Source organism: Lissotriton vulgaris, chromosome 1_1 (genome assembly GCF_964263255.1).
Source record: "Lissotriton vulgaris chromosome 1_1, aLisVul1.2, whole genome shotgun sequence".
In the NCBI taxonomy this organism is placed as follows: Eukaryota; Metazoa; Chordata; class Amphibia; order Caudata; family Salamandridae; genus Lissotriton; species Lissotriton vulgaris.
In genome coordinates this window covers 833,333,516-833,360,066 of record NC_141685.1, presented here as the reverse complement: position 1 = coordinate 833,360,066, position 26,551 = coordinate 833,333,516, and the positions used below count along the sequence as shown (strand labels likewise).

The 26,551-nt window shown below is 45.8% G+C and overlaps 1 protein-coding gene across 1 annotated transcript in view; it reads left to right on the top strand.

Moving 5' to 3' along the window:
* ABCD3 (ATP binding cassette subfamily D member 3) overlaps positions 1–26,551 on the top strand; it is a 370,248-nt gene that overhangs the window by 74,817 nt on the left and 268,880 nt on the right. Inside the window, exon 2 of the mRNA XM_086957398.1 lies at positions 26,462–26,501. Within this exon, the coding sequence (XP_086813524.1) occupies positions 26,462–26,501 (40 nt within the window). The remainder of the gene's footprint in view (positions 1–26,461; positions 26,502–26,551) is intronic.

Below are 26,551 nucleotides of genomic sequence, written 5' to 3'. Positions count from 1 at the left end.
TGGGAGAGAATAGGCATTGACATATTAGGACCTGTGCATAGTGACTATGAACAACAATACATAATCGTCATCATTGATCATTACACCAAGTGGCCAGAAATAAGGATTACAAAGAAAGCAGACACACGGCTTGTGGTCCAATTCCTGGAAGATACCTTCACACGCGAGGGACTGCCTAAACAAGTGGTGAGCGACAATGGAGTGCAGTTCATGTCTGATTTATTCAAGGATTACATGTTGAAGCACAACATTGAGCATAAGACAACTTCGCTCTACCATCCCGCAGGAAATGGAGCAGTGGAAAGGTTTAATAGAGTCCTCAAAAGTATCATCCAAATATCCAATTCTAACCAGCTGGACTGGAAGAAGGAAATACTGAAGACGATGTGGGCCTATAGAATAACACCATGTGAAACTACGGGTCACCGTCCATTTGAACTTATGCGGGGCGGACTCCACTCACATAACAATATGGGCTGGGTTAAGGCTGCTCGCAGGGTACACTGGTCATCCAAGATAGTGAAGGAGAGGCTAGCTCAAGCACAATCCAGGAGCAAGAGCGCCTATGATGGAAAACACGGATGCAAGGATGTAGCTATCAAGGCAGGAGATGTTGTCAAGGTGAAGAAGAGCGGACGCATTGGCAAGGGTCAAGAAAGATATACCAAACCCTTGACTGTACAGGAGGTGTACTGTAATTCCGCACGCTTAAGCGACGGCAAAGACTGGCACTTCTCAGCTCTTTCTGCTTACAAACATCCTCCGGATGAGACGGAAGAAAACACACCCATCGTATCTACTGAAGAAAGACCTGGAGCGCGAGGAGATGAGGTTGTCAAACCATACTTTTCAGACACTGAATCGGACTATGAATGGCCAGCACCTTCAGAAGGGAGGAGTGGAAGCTGTATGCTTGAAGACACCAGGCCAGAGGACTTTTCAACTGAACGGGCCAGACCAGAAGGCACCAGACGCAAGTTACCTACCAATCCGTTGTGTGAGCCTGCGCAACCAATTGACAGAAGCAGGGCAGGAAGACTGTTGCGACCACCTGCCAAACTAAAGGAATATGTTTGTGAATAGTGGAGCGTCATGCTCCTTCTTGTTGACTCTTGTTCCCTAAGGGGGAGGATGTGTTATGTTTATGATACTTGTGTCCCTCCTGAGTGCGGGTTAGTGTCCCTGTGCGGACACCATACAGCTGTTAGGTCATCAGCTGTAACTGTCACTTCTGTCAGTTATCAGCTGATCACCGAGCTGGCAGCAGTTCGCACCGACTACTGTAGGAGCGTTTGTGTTGGTCAATGAAATAAACGTAACTTGACGATACTCACTGTGTCGGAGTTCTTAACACCAATAGCACTCTAAAGGCTTATTGGTCTCCGCTTACTAGGAGACACATGTTACATCTTTACTTTGGCCACATGGAGGTCTGTGATTGCTTCCGGAACTCTTGAGACTAAGTCGTAGCAGTGATGCTATAGAATTCTTAAGTAAGGCATTTAGTTTTGAAGACCTCTTGATGTAGTATTTTTGATTTTAATTTCTGGAATCCTTCCATTTGCGAGCAGTGATTTTGGATTACATCTCATGTATGCTTTGTTGGTCAAAACTGTGTTTTATCATTTGGTACACGCTTCTCCAATGAGTATCTCGTGGGCTGCTTGTAGCGTCCCAGCTACCTGTAGGTAGCTCTCCTGTGTACTGCTCAGCCTACTAAATGAAGAGTTTTAGCTTGGTTAAATTCATATATGTATACTAAAATTGAGCGTGCATATTTTAGGCAAAAATGTTATGTATTTTTGGAGAAAAAATGCTGACTTTCCAAAATATATTTCAAGCTGATATTTAAATAATAAATTGTGTGTTGCTGGATGAATTACCTTGGTGCTAGGGGCATTTCAGCAACAGCTATGTATTACTCATGAAGAATTATTCCACATTGACAACGCTTTTTTCACATTCCTGCATGAAGCTTTGCCTTTTACTCGGAGATGAGTAAGCCTGCATATGGTGGCCACTAATCTAAACTTGTCTAATAAGGGCTCTATTATTACATTAACGGTATTAGTGGTTCATCATGATTTTCATTGAACATAACTAACTCTTATTACACAAAAGTTTAGAGACCCATGATGTAATATGCGTTCAGAGCAATGAGGTGGTTGAAGGCTTTAGAGACCGTTTCACAGCGGTTTTTCCTATTAATTGATTATTTGGAGCAGTCGCTGGGAGTTGTTTTTTCCATTGTCTTAAAGCAGCGGAGATCACTTTTGTGATAGCGTTTGAATTTCTAAGGCACTTTATGTTGAAGGAGATAATATGGTGGTTGCTTCACAGGCTAGGGTCAAGGTTGTGGCTGGTTCTGTGTTTGACGTTATGAGGAGCTAATGTAAGTTGAAAGCTATAAGATTTGTCGTAATAATGTTCGATTGTGGAGGAGATGATTGATCAAACCAAATCTTGAGGGGCACCAGATTCCATCAGTTGATGGTTTGTCTCCAGGTCTTCTGTGAGCCTTGTCATTGAGGGGAAGATCATGCTCATCTCGGATGGCGGCAAATGAGCATGAAAATAGCATATTAAAACAGAAAAAAGTGATTCAAGAGGCAGATCTAAAAATACATGAACTATTGCCAAACAAGAGTAGGCGAAAATGAAATGTTAAAAAGCTGTCGCAAATGCTATCATACATACAGTGGTTTTAAGAGTTACCCAGCAGCAGGCTTAAGATGGGCTTCAGTGCAGGCTATGCTTTGTTTTTGGATGGTGAGGTAGGCAGGTGTTTCGCACTCTGATGCCTCTGTAGTTTTACAATAACAAGCAGATGGTGTCTAACATGAAAGAAAATGTGGAGCTCAAACTCCAGAAGTGTTAGTAGCTACCGAGAAATTAATTGTACAAAATGGCATGAGAGGAAAAATTTGTTTAACAATTAATAATTAAAACAATAAAGCACTGTTGTACCCAAAATTGTAATGTAATGATGTCTTGTAAAGCGCATGAATCACCCCACATGGGGTATCTCCGCGCTGTAGACCGCTGGGGAACCCGTCCTGGCTTGTCCCTACTGGGAATCTCCAAGGTGAAACCAGGCATCCCCGGCGTATGTGGGGAGGCCGTTGTGGAGATGAGGCAAGCTAATGCCCAGAGTTGCAGAATGTGATCCCTGGTTAGAGTAGGCAGCGAGGCGAGAATGATAGTCCGCTGACCCTGGTCCATGACCCTGCCGCGTCGGGAATTGAACCCTGGTCCCGGGCCGTCCTTTGCTTCTGGGTCTGCCACCTCTGACCAGTGAGCCACACCACTCCATCATAAGGGAACAGGTGCCAAAAATACAAGGCAATCGAGAGAAAATCAAGTGTTGGAGAGAAGTTTCTGGTGCTCTCAACTCTTCAGTGGTCCTGGACTTGATGTGTGCCCATCTACAAACATTGTTTCCAGAACAATATTTATGAACTTAGAGTACACTGCCTTCATGCAGCATTGCAGAATATCACAAAGAGGAAAACAGCCTATTGGCCTCCGCATTTATTTCTAAAATTGTGAAGTCTCCAGGCTTTCTTTGGGTGTTTCCCTTTCAGAGAATGTATACATGGGGCTCACTGTCACTGTTCGCTCAGCAGCGTACCATTAACTTGGTGCTTTTGGCTCAAACTGACACAGTGCACACTATTACAGATAATACCCCCTCACCTAACCACAGCAGAAGGCTACTTATTAGAGAATGGTGGATCAGCTGTTCTAAGCAACCAATCTCTCTTTCATAGTGCTGGAGGCTCCCGGGCTGCTTCTGAAAGGTGGGCAGACCCCCCTTGCAGGTGGGCGCAAGTAGTAACTGTCTCCACCTGCAGGGGATGTCTGTGGGTCTGAGATCCTCTTTTCCTTCTGGCAGAGGGCACCCTATGATGTTGCACTGAGCCTGTGCCTCATGACTTTTTTTTCTTCTGCTCCCATGTCCATAATACAGTGGGATAGTGCCCCTCATTATGATGGGGCCGTTCCCGTTGCTAATAAGGGAATGTCAATTTAGAATCACGTTGGAGCTACGTGTGCACCAGCGCAATCTGTATTGCAGTAGGGGCTGCACAAGCATCTGCAGCCACTTCTGTAATACCAAGGCATTTGATTGCTTTTAAATAAAGCAAGCTTAGTGTTGTATTTAAATGCAGCCCCTTTTCCTCAAAGGAAACCTAGATACGCCCTCCTCCAAATTTTTGTCAACTTTCATATTTTAAGATACCAGTGCCTGATCTTCATAAACATATATTTTTTAACATTTTCTAAGGGAAAGGGTCCCTTACCATTTGCGTATGGACTGCCACCAATTTTGAATTCTTGGTAAATTATTAACATTTTGTGACTGTATTTCAGGCGCAAAAAATGAATACACACAACTGTGATTCGGTTTTTGGAAGGGGTTCGCTAACCATGCTCCTTTAAAATACCAAATGGCAAACCCAACTGCGATTCATTAAAAAAATTTTTTATAAAATTATGTGAATCGGGTAGTTTGCAACCTCTAAAATGCTTCGTACATCTGGCCCAAAGTGAGTAGCATTGCACTGTATACCAAAAGCTTTATCTGGTATGAATATTTTAAATTTATATAAAAAGGTAGAGCAGGAATGTAGCGGGTACCCATCATGAATTAACTGCTACCTGTCTGCATAAGAAAAGAATTGTTGTCCTTAAACGAACTGAGAATAAGAATATAAATCTCATTCAATCTCACACACGTGAAAGAGAACACACCAGTATATACACATCATTTTATCTGCATAAAAAATATTTGTTGGCCCTATTTAGTTTGAGGAAATGAGTTCGAAGTTGTACATTACAAATTAGCATGATTCTTTGTTATTGTGTAAAACAGTGCCGTTTATTTCAAGAAGTAATCTTCACATGTATAATTTAGGCGAACCTCTGAGGCAAAGAGGCTTCAGCAGGGTATATTTGATTACATACAATCATTTGTTCCTGGCGGTGCCAAAAGGTAGGTGAAGGAAGGAATTGTAGCTTGTGCATTTTGATTGGGGTAGGGTTGGTGATTTTTGGACTTGGGCCTCTGCATGCCGTCCCCCCCTCCCCCACCCCCCCCCCAAACATTTTGTCTGCACCCCTCCTGATTTCTGAGCCCATTTGTGTTGGTTTATAAGACTCTGTGCACTAGACCACTGTTAACCAGTGCTAAAGTGCTTGTACTCTTCCCCTAAAACATGATACAATTAGCTTACACCTGATTGGTACATTTACTTTACTAATCACTCTTGTATATGTTGCCACAGGTACCAAAGGCCTCTAAATTAGATGCGGGCAGGAACACTCGTTGTGCCACCCACTAACAGAAGCCATTTAAAACATGTCTCAGGCCTGCCATTGCAGCCTGTGTGCAGTTTTAAACTGCCATTTTGACCTGGCAAAATAAAACCTTTGCCAGGCTAAACCATTCCTTTTTTAATACATGTTAACTTCACCTAAAGTAGACCCTAACAGCCCATAGCGTAGGGTGTATCGTATTTAAAAGGTTAGGCATGTACTGCTAAGTTCTCCAGTATTGTCTCTTGATATAGATAGACATGCTTGAATCTTCCCCACCGTTATGGTGGAAGTCCCACGGTAACAGTAAAATAGCAGTATAAAGTTAAGAGTACAATCTCCCTTGAGAATCAACAGTATTTAGTAACCAGCTAACTTCATTAAAGAACATCCAAACTCCAGCCTATCGCATCGCAGACCCAGTGTCCATCCCCTGCCGAGCCACCTTTCATCAGATTTCTTACAGCTCGTTGTGTGTTATGGAGTCTCCTGTGTTTTAGGGAGTCTCCCTGAGCCCTGCTCAGTCAGTGTTTTATTCTTGGACTATTCAACTTTCAGCTGGCAGTTCTCTCACCATCTTTCTCTTCAACTGAGGTTCTGCTAGAAAGTGAGTTTACTACTTGTTTCTTTATTTTCTACAGAATGTCTAAAAAGGGGCTATTCAGGCCCTGCAAGACTTGTGGAAAGTCTAGGCTTTTCTCGGAGGACCCTACTAAGGAGTGCTTATACTGCCTTTATCCAGAGTACAAACCTAAAGACTGTAAGCACTGGTGGACTTTTTCATCTAAAACCTTCCAAGATCTTGAGGGAAGGCTTCTTATTTGTCTTCAGAAGATAAGATCTGTGAGGCATTCTGACTCTGAGATTGAGTAGAGTCCTCCTTCCCCCCCCAAAGAAAAGAAAGGAAGAAAATCCTTCTGGTCAGAGAGATCCGAAAAAACAAAGATCTCTAAGCAAGGAGTCTTCAGTGGAAAAGAGAGGTAAAAAAGAGCAACCGGGCACTTCTCAGACCCAAAAAAGATCTGGTTCTGCTCCTCCTTCTGCGCTACTTATTCCATCACAAAAAATCCACCCGTCGAGGCATTCTCCTCCCACGACCGTCGAAAGGAAGACGGTTGACGGTTTTGTCAGCAACATCGACGACATCCACGGTAAAGACGACAACGGCTGTCTCATCGACGAAGATGGAAGTAGTGATGTTGGTGGCGGCTTCGGTGCGGAATTTGTCGTCGACGAGAGCTTCATCATCGTCTAGCGTCTCCGCCTCGCCGACTGATCCTTCCACACTGTCGACAGTCTTTGGTGACTATCCCGTTGACGATGAAAATGGACATGCCAGTCCATTTTCATTTCAAAACTTTTCAAAAATATCTCTTCTGCTCACCTCTCGTCTACTGTATTTCTGGAATCCGAGGATGAAGGTCTGTTTGGCCCTGCCTACAGCCCCATTCAACAGAGTAAAGTGCCAGGAATCTGATGAAGATCAGCCAGATAACCCTTCTGCTTACTTTGAAGGTGACTGTTCCTTTACGGATAGACGCTCAGGTGCACAACGCCTGGATACCTTCCAGGAGCACTACCCATATTATGAGCAGGAGGAGGAAGACCGTCAAGAACCCTCCATTTATGTACCAATGTCACTGGCCACAGACTTAAGTTTGATGCTAGATGATTGTTATACACGATTTATATCACCAAAAGGAAGAGGGATCAAAATAATTCATAAAAAGTTTCTAAGAGTGAGTGGAGGAAAAGCACCTTGCTTTTAAAACTGCCCTCACACACAGCAAGCTGTGTCATGCTTTATCATAGGGCTGCTAACACACCTCCGTGTTCACCCATTACTGGAAGTGGAGCAATGAGGAGGGGAAGACAATACAACATACAGTGAGAAGTTAGTGAAAACTCAAAGGTGAGAAGGTGGTGCAGAATCGGTGGTAATAAAGCTGGTACCTGGGTATCCTTTCTACAATTTTAATATTGGGTCCCCTGTCCAGGATTTAAATAGAAATGGTGTGGATGCTAGGTAGAGTAACTATTTATGAAATTCCACCTGCTCCACACTGCATAAGTACGCAGCGGTGAAAGTACATTTGGCCGCAATTTCAAGGTATAGGAGACGTTCGAGCCAGTGATCTCTATGGTCCTGTCGGTTGGTAAAGGAATTATGAAAGGCCTTTTCAGAGCCTCCCTGCCGGTTTGGCCTGCTCCAGTGCTCTGGCAATTGAACATTGTGTTGTCTCATCTCGTGAAAGCGCCTTTCGAGCCAATTCACAAGGGTGACCTAACATTTCTATCTTAGAAGGTGGCTTCCTCTGAGCCATTACGTCTGCTAGACGTGTAAGTGAAATTCAGGCCTTCACAGCAACAGAACCTAACCTTCAATTCCAGCAGGATAGAGTGGTGCTACGTACTAATCCCTTGTTCATATCCAAGGTACCTACCACGCTCCATCTGAATGAACCTGCAGGCCTGCCTTCTTTCTTTCCGGCACCATCTACACCAGCAGAGAGAGCACTGCATTCCTTGGACATCAAACAATTTTTAAAGTTTGACCTTTTATGGACCAAATGTTTCTGCAAATCTACTCAGCTGTTCATTGCTTTCTGTGCCCTTAGGAAGGGCCAGGCTTTGTCTAGAGCTTCAGTTGTTCTTTGGGTTTCTTCTACTATAACCTACTGCCACGAAAAGGCGGGTAGCACACTTGCTTCTAAAGTGAATGCCCATTCCACGAGGAAGATGACAACGTCCTCGGCCCCATTTGCCTGTGTGTCCCACCAGACATCGGCAGGGCAGCGAGATGGACAAGCGTCCATACCTTCACGAGGCACTACTGCCTGGATACTTTGCGAAGGATGGATGCTGAGGTTGGCCAAGCGGCCCTTCGTTCTCTGTTCCCTTAAGGTAAGCTTCAGTTACTGAGGTTTATTAAGAGTTCCTATTATTATAATGTTTATTATTTTCGTTATTATTGTTTTTATCTCTGCCAAATCTTTTTGATGTATATGTATATTTTATATCCGCGGAAGTTAACTTGATTGGTTCACTTTAGTTGATGACCTTATGTCGCATGGTGGGATGGTTCATGCACAGAAATGGCCCTGCACCCTTCAAGTGTTTCATACAATACTTGATAACGTTTATAACATTATTCATCTTATTAACAGTTCCAATCATTTTCCAAAGAAGTTCAAGTGAGGTCTCTTCAGAGGTCTCTGTGGAGAAGTGTGGCTCACTGGTTAGAGCGGCAGACTCCGAAGCAGAGATCGGGGCTGGGACCAGGGTTCAAGTCCTGACACGGCAGGGTCTTGGGCTCAATGTCCGCAGACTCGATAATTCTCGCCTCGGCGCCTACTCTAATCATGGGTCCCATGCTGCAACTCTGGGCAATAGCTTGCTTAATCTCCACAACGGCCCCTACAACACTGGGATGCCTGGCTTCACCTTGGGGGTGCCCAGGAGGGGCATCTCACAGGGAGAGCCAGGAAGTGTTCCACAGCATTATACAGCGCCGGGACACCCCGTTGGGGCAGCTGTGCGCTTTACAAAATACACTACATTTACAAAATACACTACAGTTTAAAATGGATTCTTTATTCAGAGTTCTTTAAAACGGATAGCCAACGCGTTTTGTCCGTAACCGGACTTCTTCAGGGCTATATAAAAATACAAAACACAGAAATTGCTATTTACAAAAGTGTGAACACACATGATAAAAGACATACATATATTTACAAAAAAAACAGATTTTCATACAATAATGTCTAGCCACAGTGTCCTGTATATATTTAGATTTTCTCCTGGGAAAACAATCTTGCCAAACAATTGTATGGGTGCATGATATTAAAGAACAAGAAACAGAACATGTGTTTTCCTTGTTACAATATCACACAACTATTCCATAGTCCATGAGCAATACTGAATTAATTCTGTCTAATTCGATGACAACTGAGTGGGTCCTTTGACCTAGATTTATTAACAATCCCATAAATATTTATTTCATGGGACAAGAAAAATATATATATTTAGTATCTTTTTGACTTCCTTATAGCATTCATTTCTCAAAATCCTTGCATATTGATGAAGGTCAATCAATCTGTAAATGGAATATTATCCACAATTTATATGGCAATAAAAGCGATTGTCTGCAAAAAGTTGCACAATGTCTATTGGCATAAGACTCCACAAAATCCCCATCTATCCAAGATATATGGCCAATTCAGAAGAATCTATTCAATTTTTGCCTAATATTTACATTTTGTCCTGTAATCGAACAGACTCACCAAGTTTCAAATGTCATTCATGCAACCTCAAAATCTCTATCCGACCCCATTACACCCTAGATTCTAGCGCCTTCAAAATATGTTGTCCATAGTGACGGGAGGCTAACATTTCATTCTGATACTAACATTATAGGTTATTTTTATTTTTAAATCAAAGTAGAGAGACCTCGAGTGGGTATCTTTATGACCTTAACACTTACTTCAAAGAACAATGATCTACGTACTCCAGTGGCGTTTAAAGTTCAGAGGTAAGTTTCACAAAGCAAGGTGTCAATCCTAAACAAAGATGAATAGACAAGTGTCAGTATTTAAAACAATCTAGCCTACAATTATTAATCATTCCCAATTAACAATGGTCCTTAGAAATGTGTTAACCAATGTGCATAAAAATCTAAGTGTCATGCGTGGACTCAGTCTTACACTATCTATATCAGGGTAATGAATTTCAAAAGGTCTAAATGCATCACAAGTTGTTACACGATGGTCGCACACAAAACTACTCCATAGAGTCCTGGCCCATCGGTGCAGCATTGCAAAAAAACGCTCTATTATGACGCTAATGAATCCATATGTAAGCCTTACTACATCAGCCATATTAACCCAAATCTTCATCAATTTGCCGCTATCTTTATTTAAAAATATCCATTATTACTACCCCAAAACATAAGGGTGAGAACTGAACCTAATACGCAGATGTAATTCATCTCCCTTTAAATGCGGAGTACTACTTTTTTATGAGCTTCATTTTAATATCGATGCGTTCTCATTAGTGCAGCGGCCATCTTAAATCAGTCAAATCTCGCAATATCGGTTGACCAATATTAACGCTCACTATATAATGGACTATATCCCTCAGAAAAAATGTTTGATATTTACAAGTGTAGTTTTAGGAATTGTCACATTCTCCTCCAAAGTGTTTCTACCCACCCACACTTAAGCTCTCACTCACAGCAATTATCGGCGTCCCGTCCTTCATGTGGTCATCTGGTTGTAAAAGTCCCACTTCAAACCACTCACTTTTATATGTGTTGAAAAGCAATTAAGAAACTAGGTAACTCTAATAATTTGCTCGTTAGTCCCAGATGGCGTAGCTCGTCTGACGTCCCTTCTAACCTGAAAATCGCCGCCATCTTTGGACGGTCAAAGTTTAATTTGATAGTGGAGTTAAGTGGGCGCCATCTTTGAATGGTTAACTTCTCCCTTGAGATTGAACCAGGATGGGTAGTTGTGTGGGATGGTTCACCTGTTTTTTCCCACCTCCAATTGTTATGTACTGCATACTAGTCTGATTCAAGCATATGAATCTATAAAAGATATAATACTGGATAAAAACAGTGCACATACTTCTACACTGTGGATTTCCAGTATTGATATATTTGATAGATTCACATGCAGCCCTCCATCGTCCCCTTACTGGTGCACCCTACCATACCTCTTTTATTTGACTAACTGCACTCGTACTCAAAATCTGAGGTATGGCGGCTCTGCAGGGGATGGATACTTAGGGATCTGCGATGTGATTGGCTGGAGTTTAGCTTTTCTTTAATTTGGTTAGCTGGTTACTAAATACTGTTGATTCTCAAGGGAGATTGTCCTTTTAGCTTTATACCGCTATTTTACTGTTACCATCGGACTCCCACCATGACAACGGGGAAGATTCAAGCATGTGAATCTATAAAAGATATCAATACTGGAGAACCACAGTGTTAAGGTAAGTAACTTTTTCTTACCTCTCTTGGTAGTGAAAACCCTCTTTAAATTTAATTACCACTGTAAGGCCTACCTCTCCCATAGAATATCATTGTGTTACCTTTGATTGGGAGCATGTAGAAATCTCATATTTGGTCACAAACTAATTATAAAGAAACACCCTCTGTGGTGGTAAATTCGAATTTTAGATTGCAATTTTGAAATTGCCACTTTTAGAAAGTTCCCACCAAAGAAACGGTTTGCCCCAAAATCAGTAAGGCTGGGCCATAGATACTAAACACCAAAAACCGTGCTGATACTGATTAGCATTCATTCAACCATTCGCAACATGATCACACAAAGAAATTGCTATGATCAATTGAATTTATTCCAAAAGTCAATTCTCAATTGACATTTTGTTTTTAAGATTTTTTTTTTTTACTTGAATACCTTTCATAACGTCATTGATTTTTAATTTATATACACAGGGATCACAAAATATAAGTTTGAAAAATGTACCCAACATATAAATTGCATGACATATATACAGTACATATACAATACACAACAAATAATTCTTTGCTCGGGTTCTGTGCAGTTTAAACTGAATTATTAACGTCAGTACCCCTAGCTACTACCTAAGGAAAGCCAAATAGTGACCCTAGTGCGCTCATAGAACCATTCTTTTATTTATTTTTTAAAGATTAATTTTTGGATCAATTAAGTACGCGCATCAGTGGTAAGTCATAAGTAGAACACTTATTTCGCCAAAAGGAAGGCTGTTAGCGCCATGAAACCGCTGGTGTACGTGCGCTGTATAAATAATTTTAAATAGAAATAGAAAAAATACGCGTTTCGAACCCTGAAAAGTTTCTTTAGGGGCTCTCCTCAGGACACACAACGCTGAAAGAGCTCCATCTCCTGTCTTTACTCAGTGAATCACTTAGGGAAAGGCAATTGAAAACTGCAACAATTCATTAGCTTAGCTAATTAAAAAACAAGTGACTCTGATCTAACAAGATTTTCTATCATTTCATCTTTATTTTCAAGCAGTCTTAGAAGGCGCTGCCTCATTCCATCGTTTGATTTCAGACTCCGAGTTGAGTACTTTAAAAAAGTTAGCATTTTCCTACCCTAAACCATCTGATACCCTCTAGGAGTTTCCAGTTGCCTAGGCCGGTTAATTGCTCCCTTAGCAGTAATGTGTATTGGGCCCAGTTAGTGAACAATAGCCCTCAGTCAGGAGTTGTCAAGTAGCTGGGGGCGGTCAAGTTTGACAACCTCCTGTCCTTCAAGAAGCAAGTAAACTCTGTGGTGGGTTCCTGTGTTTTTCCTATTTCATATGCTAAAAATAATTCCTCTCTTTCTCACTTAGGAAAACAGTTATTTAGACACTCATCTCATCCAGGTTGGACTATGCAAACGCCCTGTTGGGTCTGCACATTCTATCCAAGGCTCTAGTTCTCACTCACAAAGTGCTTAATCAACCTGGGTCTGGTTATCTGGTCTCCAGAATTTGATCCCATCTTCCCACCGGGAATCTGCGTTCCTTAAACAAGTCTCTAGCCATGGTTCCCAAGATCATCACGTCATAGCAGGAGGGTGTGCCTTTTCCTATCTGTGTCCATTAGCCTGGAATAAGCTCCTGCAAGATCTTCGCTCAGTTAAATCCATCGCTGTCTTTAAAAAAAAGGCTGAAAACATGGCTCCCTGTTTAAAACTAAGTGGTTCTACCTGTGGTTCTAGTACTGGGTCGCTCCGAGTAGCGCCATGTTTTGTAAATCTCTTCATCATTAATAGGACCTGGGTGTTGCTGGGAGGGCTATCCTCCCACAATGGAAGAGGCTGCGCTGTCCCCTAACCCTCTTTAAGTTTCAAAGGGAGGCCTCCAGCTCACTCACAAAGCAGCTGGACACCAGCCTTTTGTCACCCTAGAACTCTTTGACCCGGTGCAGGGGAAGGAAGCAACTTTCCAGAACCAGATGTTGTGGTGAGCTGTGGACAGTACAGAAGAAGGACTGACTTGTTACCCAGAGGCCTTCCCTGCTGCTTGAGGCCTTCCCTGCTGCTTGAGGCCTGCATTGCTGCTTGAGGCTAGCCTTGCTCTTCAGAGGGATGCCTTGCTGCTTGAGACCTGCCATTCTCTCTGATAAGGTAGACTGAATGTGCTACCTTTATCCCAGGCTAACCTAAGTGACTCCAATGGTCAAATGGCTGGCCTCTTGTTCAGCACTACAGGGACACAACACACTCCCGAAGCTTCCCTGCCCGGACCTGCCTGACCCTTGCTGGCCTCTGCTGGAGTGAATCGAAATTTGCCTAGCTTACGTAACAGTAAGTTTCAATTCTATTAAGGACACGGAGGCGAGGATTATGCTATATCTTCCTTTGCTTTATTAACATAAAGACTCCACAGCAGCTTAGGAAAAGATATAATAAGAACAAAAATGCTTTAAACATAAAGCATTAACGTAATGTTCAACAAAAAATAAACCACAACTCCCAAGAGTCTCTTGCGTAACAATAGTCCATAGTCCTTTTACTCTGTCCATCATCACTATATAACCGGACTTCTCATCATCTTCCTCCTCTTTCTTCGCGCAGATCACGCTTGAGCCTCATTGGTCCTGCTTAGCACCGTCGTTGCCTGTCAAAAAAGGAACACCGTCAGCGAGGTGGCCCAGGAATGCGACAACAAGGCGAGGAGCATTCAGTGATTAACACAGTACTGACAATGTAAAGGAAAACGCTTTACTTACTGCCATACGGGTGGGTAGAGACACCACTGTGGCCCAGGTGGGATAATCCTCGCCTCCGTGTCCTTAATAGAATTGAAACTTACCGTTACGTAAGCTAGGCAAATTTCGATTCTATGTCAGGACCGGAGGCTTCAGATTATGCTAGTTTAAAGCTTACTTACCACCAACTGAGCCAAATCCACCACCGGCTTAAAATAAAACCTCTTGAAGGTGGAATCCGAGGACCAATCCGCCGCGCGCATTAGGTCCTCCAGACGAGCACCCACCGAGAATGCCTTAGAGGCCATGGCCCCCCTGGCGGAGTGTGCTCCAAAGAGAGAAGTATTGATGCCTGCTTCTTGCATGACCCATCGCACCCACCGAGCAATAGTAGGGGAGGAGACAGCTTTGTGTTGCTTCCGCAGGGCAATCAACAACTGACGCTCGCCCGGAGGGCGCAGATCCAAGGTCAGGTCCTCATATGCTTTGAGGCATTGCACGACACACAACTTAGGAGTGTCAGTAAAGGCTGGATAAGAAATGGAACGCGACGACGTCTTAGTACGCCGGCCCACGGTGAAAGTAACCCCATCCGGGGAAAAAATGCGTGCAGAGACATCCAGCGCGCGCACGTCCGAGACGCGCCTACAAGAAACCAGACATAACAACATGGCTAACTTCGCCGACAGCTCCTTAAGAGACAGATAAGAATTGGCTGGCCACGACAGGAACAAATTCAGAACCAAATTGACGTCCCAAAGGACGGAGTACCTGGGTTCTGGCGGCAGTGCGAGGCGAACAGCCCGCAGAAGCCGACACACAAAAGGATGTACCCCTACCGGGTGGCCATCGATGTTATCATGGCCCGCAGAAATCGCCGACCGGATAGCATTGATCGTCCTATACGCTAGACCCTTGTCGGCCAAATGCGCCAGGAAATTCAGCACGGGAACAAGGCCTGCGACCACGGGATCCAGATCCCTTCGTAAACACCAACGCATCCACTTAAGCCAAGCGGATCTGTAACGCTTCGTCGTACTGTCGGCCCATGCTTTGGAGAGCAAGTGCTTAGCCGACCCCGAAAGGCCCGGGAGCGCCCAGCGTCTCCTGAGAGCCTCCACGCCACGAGGCGGAGAGTGTTCTGCACGACGAGAGGGTGAGGTTCCTGATCCGGGTTCGTCAGGAGCAGAGGAAACAGGGGGAGTAGGATTGGAAAATCCCAAGAAAGTTCCAGAAGAACCGGAAACCATACTTGAGACCTCCACAGCGGTGTAACCAACACCAGGTCCGCACCCTGGCGGCGTATTTGAGCCGCCGTTCGCATGATCATGGAGAACGGGGGAAACGCGAACGGCTGTTCCCGACTCCAATCCTGCAAGAACGCGTCTGTGGCCTCCGCTAGAGGGTCCGGCCTCCAGCTGTAAAACCGCGGCAGCTGGTGGTCGAGACGGGACGCAAAGAGGTCCACCGAGAAGGGACCCCAAAGGGAGTGTAGCCACCGGAAGACTTCCGGATCCAGTTTCCACTGGCTGGCGTCCCTGAGATGTCGAGAGTGCCAATCCGCTACCTGATTGCACTGGCCTGGCAGATACTCCGCCGTCACCGCAATGTGACGAGACAGGCAATAATCCCAGAAATCCTTCGCTAAATCCGCCAAGGCGCGGGACCGAGGACCTCCTAGGTGGTTCACATACCGAACCGCCGAAATATTGTCCATCCGTAACAGGACACAAGCCTTGACCGAGTCTTTGGTCCAACAGCGAACTGCGAAGGAGCCCGCAAGGCGCTCCAAACAATTGATATGCAATTGTTGTTGTTCTGACGACCAGGCGCCGCCGGTGGAAAAATCCCCGCACCGGGCGCCCCAGCCCGACCTGCTGGCGTCGGACTCTATGATTAGGTCCGGAGCCGAACCGAAGATCGCTCGCCCATTCCATGCCTCCATGTGAGACAGCCACCATGACATTTCCTCCTTCACTTCGTCCGTGAGGGGAACCCATTGGTCGTAACACATCCCACGGCGCAGATGCTGCGCCTTCAAGCGTTGCAGAGCCCTGTAGTGCAGCGGGCCCGGGAAAATCGCCTGGATGGAGGACGAGAGAAGGCCCACCACCTTGGCGATATGACGCAGTGACGTACGCTCCCTTGCGATCGTCTGCCGAAGCAGGTGTCGAATCTTCGCGACCTTCCGACCCGGCAGGCTCAAGACCGCCTGTACCGAGTCCACCACGAAACCCAAAAAGGTGATCTGCTGAGTGGGAACCAAAACCGACTTGGAGCCGTTGATGACAAACCCTAGTCTCTGAAGCAGGCTGACAGCTTGACGCAGCTGGCCCGCCAACACCTCCGGGCACTGCCCCATGAGGAGGATGTCGTCTAAGTATACAAGCATCCGGACCCCCTGACTTCTGAGAAACTCCACCACCGGGTGGAGGACCTTCGTGAAGCACCACGGGGCCGAAGAAAGACCGAACGGCAGGGCGGTGAATTCGAACACCTCGTCGTCCCACAGGAATTGTAGGAACGACGATGAGGGGGGTGGATGGGAACGACCAAGTAGGCATCCTTGAGATCCAGTCGTACCATCCAATCCCGAGGGAGGAGCACGTCTCGAAGGAGGTGGATCCCCTCCATCTTGAAGTGACGGTAGACCAACCACCCATTGAACTCTTTGAGATTGATCACCGGCCTCTTGCCCCCATCCGTCTTGTCCACTAGGAAGACGTTGCTGAGGAACCCACGTGGGTGGCGCGTTGATAGACGGATGGCTCCCTTGCGCAGCAAGTCTGAGACCTCTTCGTCTATCAATCGCGCGTCGGATTCTGAAAAAACCATCGGGCGCGGGGGCCTCGCCTGAGTTGGCTGGTCGTAAAACTCGATATGGAAACCTCTTACAGTTTGCAAAACCCAAGCGACGGCAGTGAGCAATTCCCACTCCCCGTAAAAGCTTGCCAGCCGCCCCCCAATCGGAACTTGATCCAAGCAAAGTACACTTACCGGGGGCATTTCCTTGTCCGGAGTTCTTCTTGAACCCTCTGCCACCATAGCGCTGTCCCCTCGTGGGGTAGAAGTTGGTGTAGTTGGCTGAGGTCTGGTACTGACCTCTTCCGGAGCCTTGTCCTCGGTTGTTGGTCTGCTGACCACGGCCGATCGCGCGGCCCCTGCCGCGACCGGCCCCTCCAGAAAAACGCTGGTGGAAGACCTTCTTGATGCTGGACTGAGCCTTGTCCAGCGACGTGAACGTATTCACGAACTTTCCCAGCTCGCGGATGAAAGGCTCACCGAAGAGGCCACCCTGAGCCACGGCACCTGCCTCCGACGAGGCCAGGTCCCCCTGCTTCGGATCCAGCTTGATAAGGAGCGAACGCCGCCTCTCCGTGGACAGGGCACAGTCGGCGTTGCCCAAAAATACGATCACCCTCTGGGCCCAGTTGGAGAGCACCTCCGGTGAAATGGCGGTGCCATTCACTCGAGCCTCCTCCGCCATATCGAGGATCTTCGTGGCGGGCCCGACCGCATCCAACAACTTGTCCTGGCAAGCCCGCCAGGACCGGTCGATCCCCTTCCTGGGGTCCTGCATGAATTTCGCCAGGAAGGTGGCCATCTTGGGGTCCAACTCTGGTGTCATGGCCACTTTCCCTTCCAGAGTAGGCCGAGGGCATTCCCCACGCAGGCAACCCCACGCCTCCTTTTCTAGGGGCTTGCGCAGCCTGCCCGCGACAAACTTCGCCACCGTCTCCCCCGGGGCCCAGGCCGCGGATCGGGGGTGGACGATCTCGTCCGGGTCCAGCATGCCCGACTCGTCTCGGGGCATCTCCTTCGCTGAAGGTGTCGGAAGCCAAGAACGGGTCGACTCCCCGTCGTCATCCGTGTCCGGAGAGTCGTAGATCGGGGAGGCGGGCGCCGTAGACACGTCGCCCGAAGTGCCAGGGTCCACCAAGGGTGCAGGGGCACCGCCGTCGCCTTGGACAGGAAGGCGTCACGAAGCCGCTCGAAAGCGCCCCTGTCCACGCCTTGGGCCTCTGATGAAGATCCCTCCCCACGAGGTCTCTTCGGAGCGGGTGGCAACCCGCCGGACGTCCCCGGGAGGTCGGGGGACGGAGGCACCTGCGCCGCTGCCAGCTTCGCGCACTCCTCCACGATGCGGGCGGAAAGGCGGTCCTCCATGGGCCCCACCACCTCCGTCACGCAACGATAGATGGAGTTGTCTACCGCCTGATAGAACTCATCATCCTGCAGATAGGGGCAGGCTTCCTCATCGTATTCCCCTTCCATCTCGGAACCAAGGGCAAATGCGGGGCACCCAAGAGGGCGGCAACCGAGAAAGTTCTCGAATGTGGGCAGGCCAAGCGGCTGCGATCACGTTTTGGGCCAGCTGACGTGGCAGGTGGGCTGCACCAACCCCCAAGCGCGCAGACCCTCCTCGCCGGGACCGGGTCTACGTACCCCTCAAGCGCGCTAGGCCACACACGGGTAAAGAGGTGCACAGATCTCGCCCGAAGGCGATTCACGCGGTCAGAACCGCCATACAGACCCCAGAGGGCGTCAAAAAGTGGGCAAAAGTACAGACCCGGATCACCAGGTGTCAGAGGGGTACGCGAGGATCGGCCCCTGCGCAAGCAGACCCTACGGCGTGGCTCCTCGCACTGCGGAGGCGCGCCGGAGGGTCGGTGAGACGACAGGCCGCCCCCTTGCGGTCTAGGTACACACCGCACACAAGTGGGAATAAAGTCGCGTAGGAACGAAGCACGTTCCCGCAACTGGGGACTCTGTAAGGAAATAAACCATGCAAGGAGTCCCCCAAAGATCGTACACAAGACAATCAATCACCAGGAAAAAGGAAACAAATAGAAAAGCACTTATCTGGCTGCGGGAGCAGCGAAGAAAGAGGAGGAAGATGATGAGAAGTCCGGTTATATAGTGATGATGGACAGAGTAAAAGGACTATGGACTATTGTTACGCAAGAGACTCTTGGGAGTTGTTGTTTATTTTTTGTTGAACATTACGTTAATGCTTTATGTTTAAAGCATTTTTGTTCTTATTATATCTTTTCCTAAGCTGCTGTGGAGTCTTTATGTTAATAAAGCGAAGGAAGATATAGCATAATCTGAAGCCTCCGGTCCTGACATAGAATTCCTTATCCTCAAGAGGTACCTTCCCAAATTCTGCACACTCTGCTGGCATCAGTTGAGCTCCTCCTATGAAATCCTGAGGTTTTGAACTCTGTGCTCCAGACTTTGAGACTGTAACTTTTTCAGTGAGACTAACCTGGTCCCTGTATCTGGCCTGCATGCACTCCATTACGGTCAACCTGAACTTGTAGCTTTGTCTCGGTCTAGCATGACCAGGTACCCTCAGGTAGCACTTTCTGCTTCTTAGTACTATTTTTACTTAAATTCCAGGTCTTTGGTTCTACTGATTGGATTTTTGTTATGTTGGTCTTTTTATATTTATTATATTTTACTTTATTCTTCTAAATTGGTGTGCAATATCTCTAGTGCTGTGCTTTAACGTTTTTACTGTTTGTGCTGAATAAGTACTTAACTCTGTGCCTCTAAGTTATCCCTGACTGCATTTTATTCCAAGCTTCCAGAGGGTTAAGCCCAGGTGAATTTATTGACACTTGCCGCTCACCTTGACCAGGATTGTGGTTGTTATTTGAGAAGGGCTTTCAAATATATCAACCCTCCCCCACTCCCGCCCCATATTAAAAACCTAATTTCTTTGTTATAATTTTTCTTATTTCCCTAGCTCCCAGTGAGGTGGCTATAGCTATCTGCAGCCACCTCAGAGCTCTGCAGAGCAGCGTAGAATACCTCGGTTGACACATTGGAAGATAGATGTTTGAAGAACACCAGCAGGTCACTGAACTTGCAGGGAATAGGAGACCTACCCCTTTCTGACCAGCTCAAAAACTTCCCAGCATACCTCATTACTATCTGTGCAACTGTGCCACTGGCTCATTGCTGCAAATGTTTTTGAGACGCCATGGCTTCCAGCTGTGCAAATGATCCTTCTGACTCATTAGCAGACACAAGGTTTTCACATCTTTAATTGGATACGGTGCTGCCTTGGGAGAATAGTATCGCTGTCTGTAGCTGAGTACCAGTGCATGGTGTCCATCGCTTGGGGTGGGCTCTTAGTAACCCTTATGTGGCGTGGCTGCTTAATGACTTGCTGCTGAGTTAGGTGGAATGGTACCCACTTGTCATTGAGAGTTGGCAGCATAGTATAAAAATCTTATCAGCCTTCCCGAACAGTACTGGGCCTTTCACGGTCTGTTGTCTGAAACACTTCCATCCCCCGCAGAGGTAATGATCCTCTGATGAATCTTTCTCTGTCAATAGGAGGGGTGGAAATCCACACTCTGCATTACCTCTGAAACGAGTACTATTTATTGACCGCCCACTCACAAGTTTGAAACCAGATTCAAGTACACCACCCTCAATACCTTGCTGTTGAAATAAAGAAAAGCAACTGGAATACCCAACCACCTGAAGAAGTTAAGTCCAACTAGAAAAATACAGACCGGGAGCTCTTCTACTACTACACAGAACAAATGAAGTAAAACTTGGTGTTCTGTAAAACCCGCTTAGTTTCCCTACAATGCATCTGAACATCAGTTAAATGGTACACTTCGAAAGGAAGAACTGACAGGACACAATAACCAACTCTAGCAGTAATTTAGATTAGTTGGTTATTGTATTAAAGAATCAAAATTCATAACCATGAGCAATCATTTCGGAATCTCAGTTAAAAGTATTACAGCTTTCATCCGAGCTCAAGCATTTGGCTAATGCTTTTTCAGAAAGTTCTCATAGAATCAGTACAGAGTTACAAAGTCCCTCTACTATAAAGGCTGAAGGAAAGTTTGTCATCTAACTGCTCAGATCCTGCTCAAAAATGGGGGAAGGTTCAGAATCAAAGTCAAATGCAAAAACAACAGTTGATGGACAGAATGCAGAACAATGTCATACATTCACCCCAGCACAGAGATCTGGGCCTAAATCCCATTATGCTTGTTTCCGGTCCAGGGAAGACATGGCTTGGTAGTTCGGGCTGGACTGTTCCCATGAGGCACAGGGTCAGACTGATTTGCATATGGTCATGTCTGAACTGGGGTAGTGGAGTGAGCTAAAGAATGATGATGGATTAAATCTAGATCAGTTGACTGGGGGTGAGTGTTTGATTTGCTCAAGCACTCTGTCCATCATCCCATTTGGTACCGCTTTGTTTGCCCTGAGTTGACAGGGTATGCCCAGACGTGGGTCCCTTGCTCACTCTACCACTGGATTCAAGATAGCCTGGCTGATGAGGATTATGAATCCGAAACCGGTCCCAGGATGCTTGTTTCAGGTCCAGGGAAGACATGGCTTGGCAGTTAGGGCTGGACTGTTCCCATGAGGCACAGGGTCAGACTGATTTGCATATGGCCATGTCTGAACTGGGGACGTGGAGTGAGCTAAAGAATGATGATGGATTAAACTCAGATCAGTTGACTGGGGGTGAGTGTTTGATTTGCTCAAGCACTCCATCCATCATCCCCTGTGGTATTGCTCAGAATTGAAGTCCACTAAGGGAGAGTCCATTAGCAGAAAGCTAAAAAATAAAATGGTTCGGAAAAGAAGGTATCATTCCATTTGCTACTGACTGAACCTTAAGCAAGGCAAGCTAAAGTAAAGAATCGATCAACACTGCATCCAGATCTCAAGAAAGAAAAATCAAAAATGGTGCTGCTCCTCCTTTGAGGTTTCTTCTTTTATTATGCTTTTAGAGAATGTTCAGTGAGGTGCATCACACCACCATCAAAAGACTACCACATGTCCATATTTGCATGGTGTCACCTAGGACATTTGTAACAATACCATTGCAGTTGTGGGAAAAGGAAGATGTGAAAGTCCACATAAACGCGACCTTGCTGGAGAAAAATACTAAGTATCGATTTGAATTGGCATTGCCTTCCTGTTCCCACACAAATAATTCATATTGAACTTTGAAGAAACATTTAGGAATGCTAGAAAAAGAAATGCATGTTCAGTACAGATAAAGCAACATTTCACTAACTGTGAGGAGCCCTTTGTATTCAATCAGAGGAAAGGTCCGCACTAGACGAGGCATTTTGAAAAAGGCCTTTAAATTGACATTTATGAGTTCAATGTTAAATCAGTTGCAATTGTAAAAAAATAAACTATTCAAATAAGAAATATGTAAAACTTTCATCAAATGTTATTACATGAAAATAGCTAACATTAGAAATACCCTACTGCCACAATCTTTTTTTTTTTTTTTTTTTTTTTTTTAATTTTTTTTTTATAACGTGGGTATAATGCATCATTTTGTAACTCATTCCACAAAATTCATTGTAAACTATTCATAAATTATAGTTACTCTAGTATCAGTCTGTAAAGTTTCACTTTCATAACTTGTTACTACACATTTTTGCACCGACTTTTGTAAATGGTGCATTCTTAACAAAAAGACATTAGGCCACTTAATAGCTTGTTCTCGTTAATAAAAATATTCATGTGTAAATTCATTAACACCTTAGCTGCGTGTAAATATCCCTCCCCAGTGCTGCGCTGTCCATTGGAAGTAGTGCTGAATGGACGTCCAATGGACGTGCGCAGCACTGGGGAGGTAGCGCTGCTGACGACCGTTGGCCGTCAGCAGCACAAGAGGTTAATGCAACTCATTCATATGTATTGGTGTTACTCTATATGTGTGTGTTCTTCATCTCACGTTTTAAAGCGCGCTTTTGCAGTGCTTCTACCAAGGGTTGGGTTGGGATTAAAAATCGGCCTGGGCACAACAAAAAAACGATGGCCCTTTCCCCAAAACACTGCTTCGGTGAAGTTTTAGGAAGAGAAGGGAGGGTCTCTGACAGAGGCAGGTTTTCTTAACTTTTTAATTAAAAAAAAATGCACAGGTTAGTTCACACTGGTTAAACAAACACGAAAACAAGTGAGGCCACTTCTGCTCAGGCCTCTGCCCTAGCTCAATATGCATAAATTAATGGGCTGGCGCAGCGAGAGAAATGGAGTGACACCTCTGCCGTTGATTTAAAGGGAGGTAATGGACGCCCATCTGCTTCCATAAAGGCCACTGGGGCACCCACTGGGCTGCTGGCGGCATCCGAACAACAGACACTGCCCATATTGCCACCCCCCTACCCCCCATGCTGCTCTAAAGAGTAGCCCACAGCTGGAACTCGGATACTGGCCACTCAGCCATTGCCGCCTTACCAATCTGAATCTGCTTCTACCCCACATGTCGGTCTCATGTGTCACTGTGTCTAACGTGTGCAAAGTGTACTGACAGCTTGTCGTGTCTGTTTGGCAATGTCTCGAGTGTTAAAATTTTTACCCTACTTGTCTTGTGAGCAACCAGCTGTGAGGCCTTCCTGATTACTGTTTCTCTGATATAATGATGTGTAGGTACAGCTTGTACTTCTGATGCCGTACGATGGGAGAGAAGCGTTAATGCTATATGAGCAATGTTTCCATCTCTGTTACCTGATTGTAGCGTGGGGGTGTGAACAGGCTGGAGTCTTTCTACCGGGGGAGTATGAACAGGCTGGAGACTTGTTTTACGTAATGAGGGTTTTATTCTGATAACGGTTTTACGAGTCCTGAAAGTCTGCCTTTCTCTTGCAAAGTCTGCCCGGTCCGTGATGGCGTCCGTCCTGGCCAAGGATGACGAGGCCATCCTCTTTCAGGGGATGGTATGGTTTTCTTCAAGAGCCAGCACGGTGGGTAATGTCTCTGTTTTCCTGCTCCGAGTCAGCTCTGAAAAGAGAAACCAACAGAGGGATACCGTCAGTTTCACTATCTGATACAGATTGCACCACGGGGACCGAGTGAAAGTGAGGGAACACCAGTGCTACACAATCCTTGCTGGTGCTCAGTGCACTAGGTGTGAGTGAGGAACGAAGGAAGGTGGTTAGGAGGGTAGGGTATGTGGGAAAGGAAAACTAAGGGGAGCAATATATACAATTTTAAACACGGGCCCCCTTACTCCCGACCCAAGCTGCCCAACGCCGCCGTACCTGTGACAGCCACACTTCTCCCTCGGGAGTGTGGCACGGCGGTTCACTGGGTCGTTGGCCTCCTGGCTCTCCACAGTCTAACGCTCTCTCTCCTCCGGTCTTTCTACGTCCTTTCCAGCACTCGCTGTCCTCTTCGCTCCGATCCTCGTCTCCCGTTGTTCGCTCCGCTTCCTCCTGGGTGGCTTTTGTCCAGTCCGGGTCCTCCTATGTCATGAGGGGGCGTGGTTCCGTCACCTCTGAAGGCCCAGTTAAAGGCGCCTTCCTGCGTTTCATGTCCGGCGTTGGAAAGCAACGGACTGGTGTCCCAATCAGACTGAGGGGAAGGAGGGGAGGCACAATCAGCGATCCACCACTTGACAGGGGATCCCGTTCCCACCCCGTTACACTGAGCTATATAGCCTGTGTCTTGTGGTGCAGCCGCTTCTGCAGTATATTATTGTGTGCTACTGATTTTTATATTGATGCCGCCCAGTACAGTGCTTTGCTTTTTTTTTTGAGTTGGTAAGGGAAGTTCACGAGGATGCAGCTTGCCCTCTGTTTTTGTGCGTGAGGCTTAAAATGGCAATGGCAGTACCTATTGTCAGTGTGCCTTTCAGCTTTTTGGCCATTTCACTTGCACCTCCCCCACCTTCATAACATTTTTCACATTTCATGCTTTATTTAATTTGAAGTTTTATATAGCGCGAACATGACCCGTTAGGGGATCGGAACGCTTTACAAGGAAAGATACGTTACGTACAAGATGGCACAGGTAAAATACAGGGATGATGGTTAGGGTAATGTCAATAGTGGGACAAAGCCAATTATATATACAAGAGTCAATACAGTTCTAAAAACAGTGGGCGACTTGAATACAATAGCTGGAGCTCAAGGTCTCTGGAGGATCGTGAGTTTCTGGATCACAAACTTCATGTACAAGGCTTTGTGAGTGATGCAGGCCTTCAAGGGGAAGCCAGTTCAAGGCCTTCAGATGTGGTGAGATATGGTCACATTTTCTTGAGCCAGATACAAATCTAGCTGCAGCATTGAGGCAAGCTTTAAGGGGGTCTGTTGAAGTCTTAGGGTAAGCCAGATAGTGTGGGGCAGCCATAGTCGATTCTGGAGATAACTAACGCCTGCACAGCGGTTTGTAAGTCAGCAATTCCAAGGAAGGGTTTTAGTTTTCTCAAGAAGCTAAAATGGAATCTGGCAGTTTTGGCCATCGTGCTGATATGTTCAGTCATATATAGGTTGCGGTCCAAAGTAATCCCAAGAGATTTGGCAGAATCCACTATGGTAGGTGTGCAGTTGAGTGCAGTGATGGAGTTAGTCCATTCCAGGATGTCATTAGATTTTTTTTGTGGGGGGGAGATTAGGAGAAACTTCATTTTTTGGGCATTCAGTTTAAGCTGGTTGTTGGCGAGCCCATGGACCGTAAGTTTCAGGCCATCATTTAGATAGGTGATCTCCTCAAGAGATGAGATTTTAATGTAGATCTGAGTATCATCGGCATACATGTGGATGGAGATGTTGGCCGAGTGGAGAATTTCAGCTAAGGGTGCGAGGTAGAGATTGAAGAGTGTAGGGGATAGAGTGGAACCTTGCGGGACACTGATGGAGATCATGAAGGGAGCAGATAGATTGTTGTTGACAAGGAATCTCTGGGTGCGGTTCTGGAGGAAAGAACCAAATCATTTGACGATGTTACCTCCTAGACCCATCCTGTGTTAGAGGCTTTCAAGAAGTGTCTCATGGTTGACCGTGTCGAATGCCGAGGAGAGATCCAGAAGGATCAAAAGACAGGTTTTGCCTTCTCTGTACATTTTTAGAGTCTTCGCTTTCTTCCTTCGTCTCTCATTTGGATCTGGTTATTTCAACTGTGTTTCTGTTTTAATACATTAGATGAAGATTAGTATGATCTGGTGTGTAACCTGGAAGTGCAAATGTATTTGCATTCAAATCTTGGCATCTGTGCTGAGACTGCCAACAAATATCAGAAGTGTGCAACATGAAGTAAATCTCCTCTGCAGTGCCACAACTCTCCACTTGCATGTGCAGCAATTATGCCCACAAGTTACTTTGCTGTTTGTTAGTAACCAGCTTCCAACACTTCACACTACTGCATATTATAGGTGCTCTCGAAAGAAATGGGGAATGCGACTCCATGATCATTCAGTACGCAACACCTCTGTGTAGACTGCCAAGCGTGAGTATCCTCGTTAGTCTCCGACTTTCCCCGAAAACTCAGTTACTCGCCACAATCAAATGCTTAGCTCATCTATCAAAATATCGAGATTCCATACTGGCTTACTTTCTGTGCACCTATTTTTCATGTCGAATTTTCTAAAGATATTGTACCAGATTCTGTTGCGTACATGAAGTAAAATTAGATTTCTTTTCTCAACAGTAAGAAAAATGAGAATCCAGCATTAATACTGAACAACGAGGTAATTTATTTTATACTGCCTTATAGTTGATTTAAATGTTATGCTGCCTG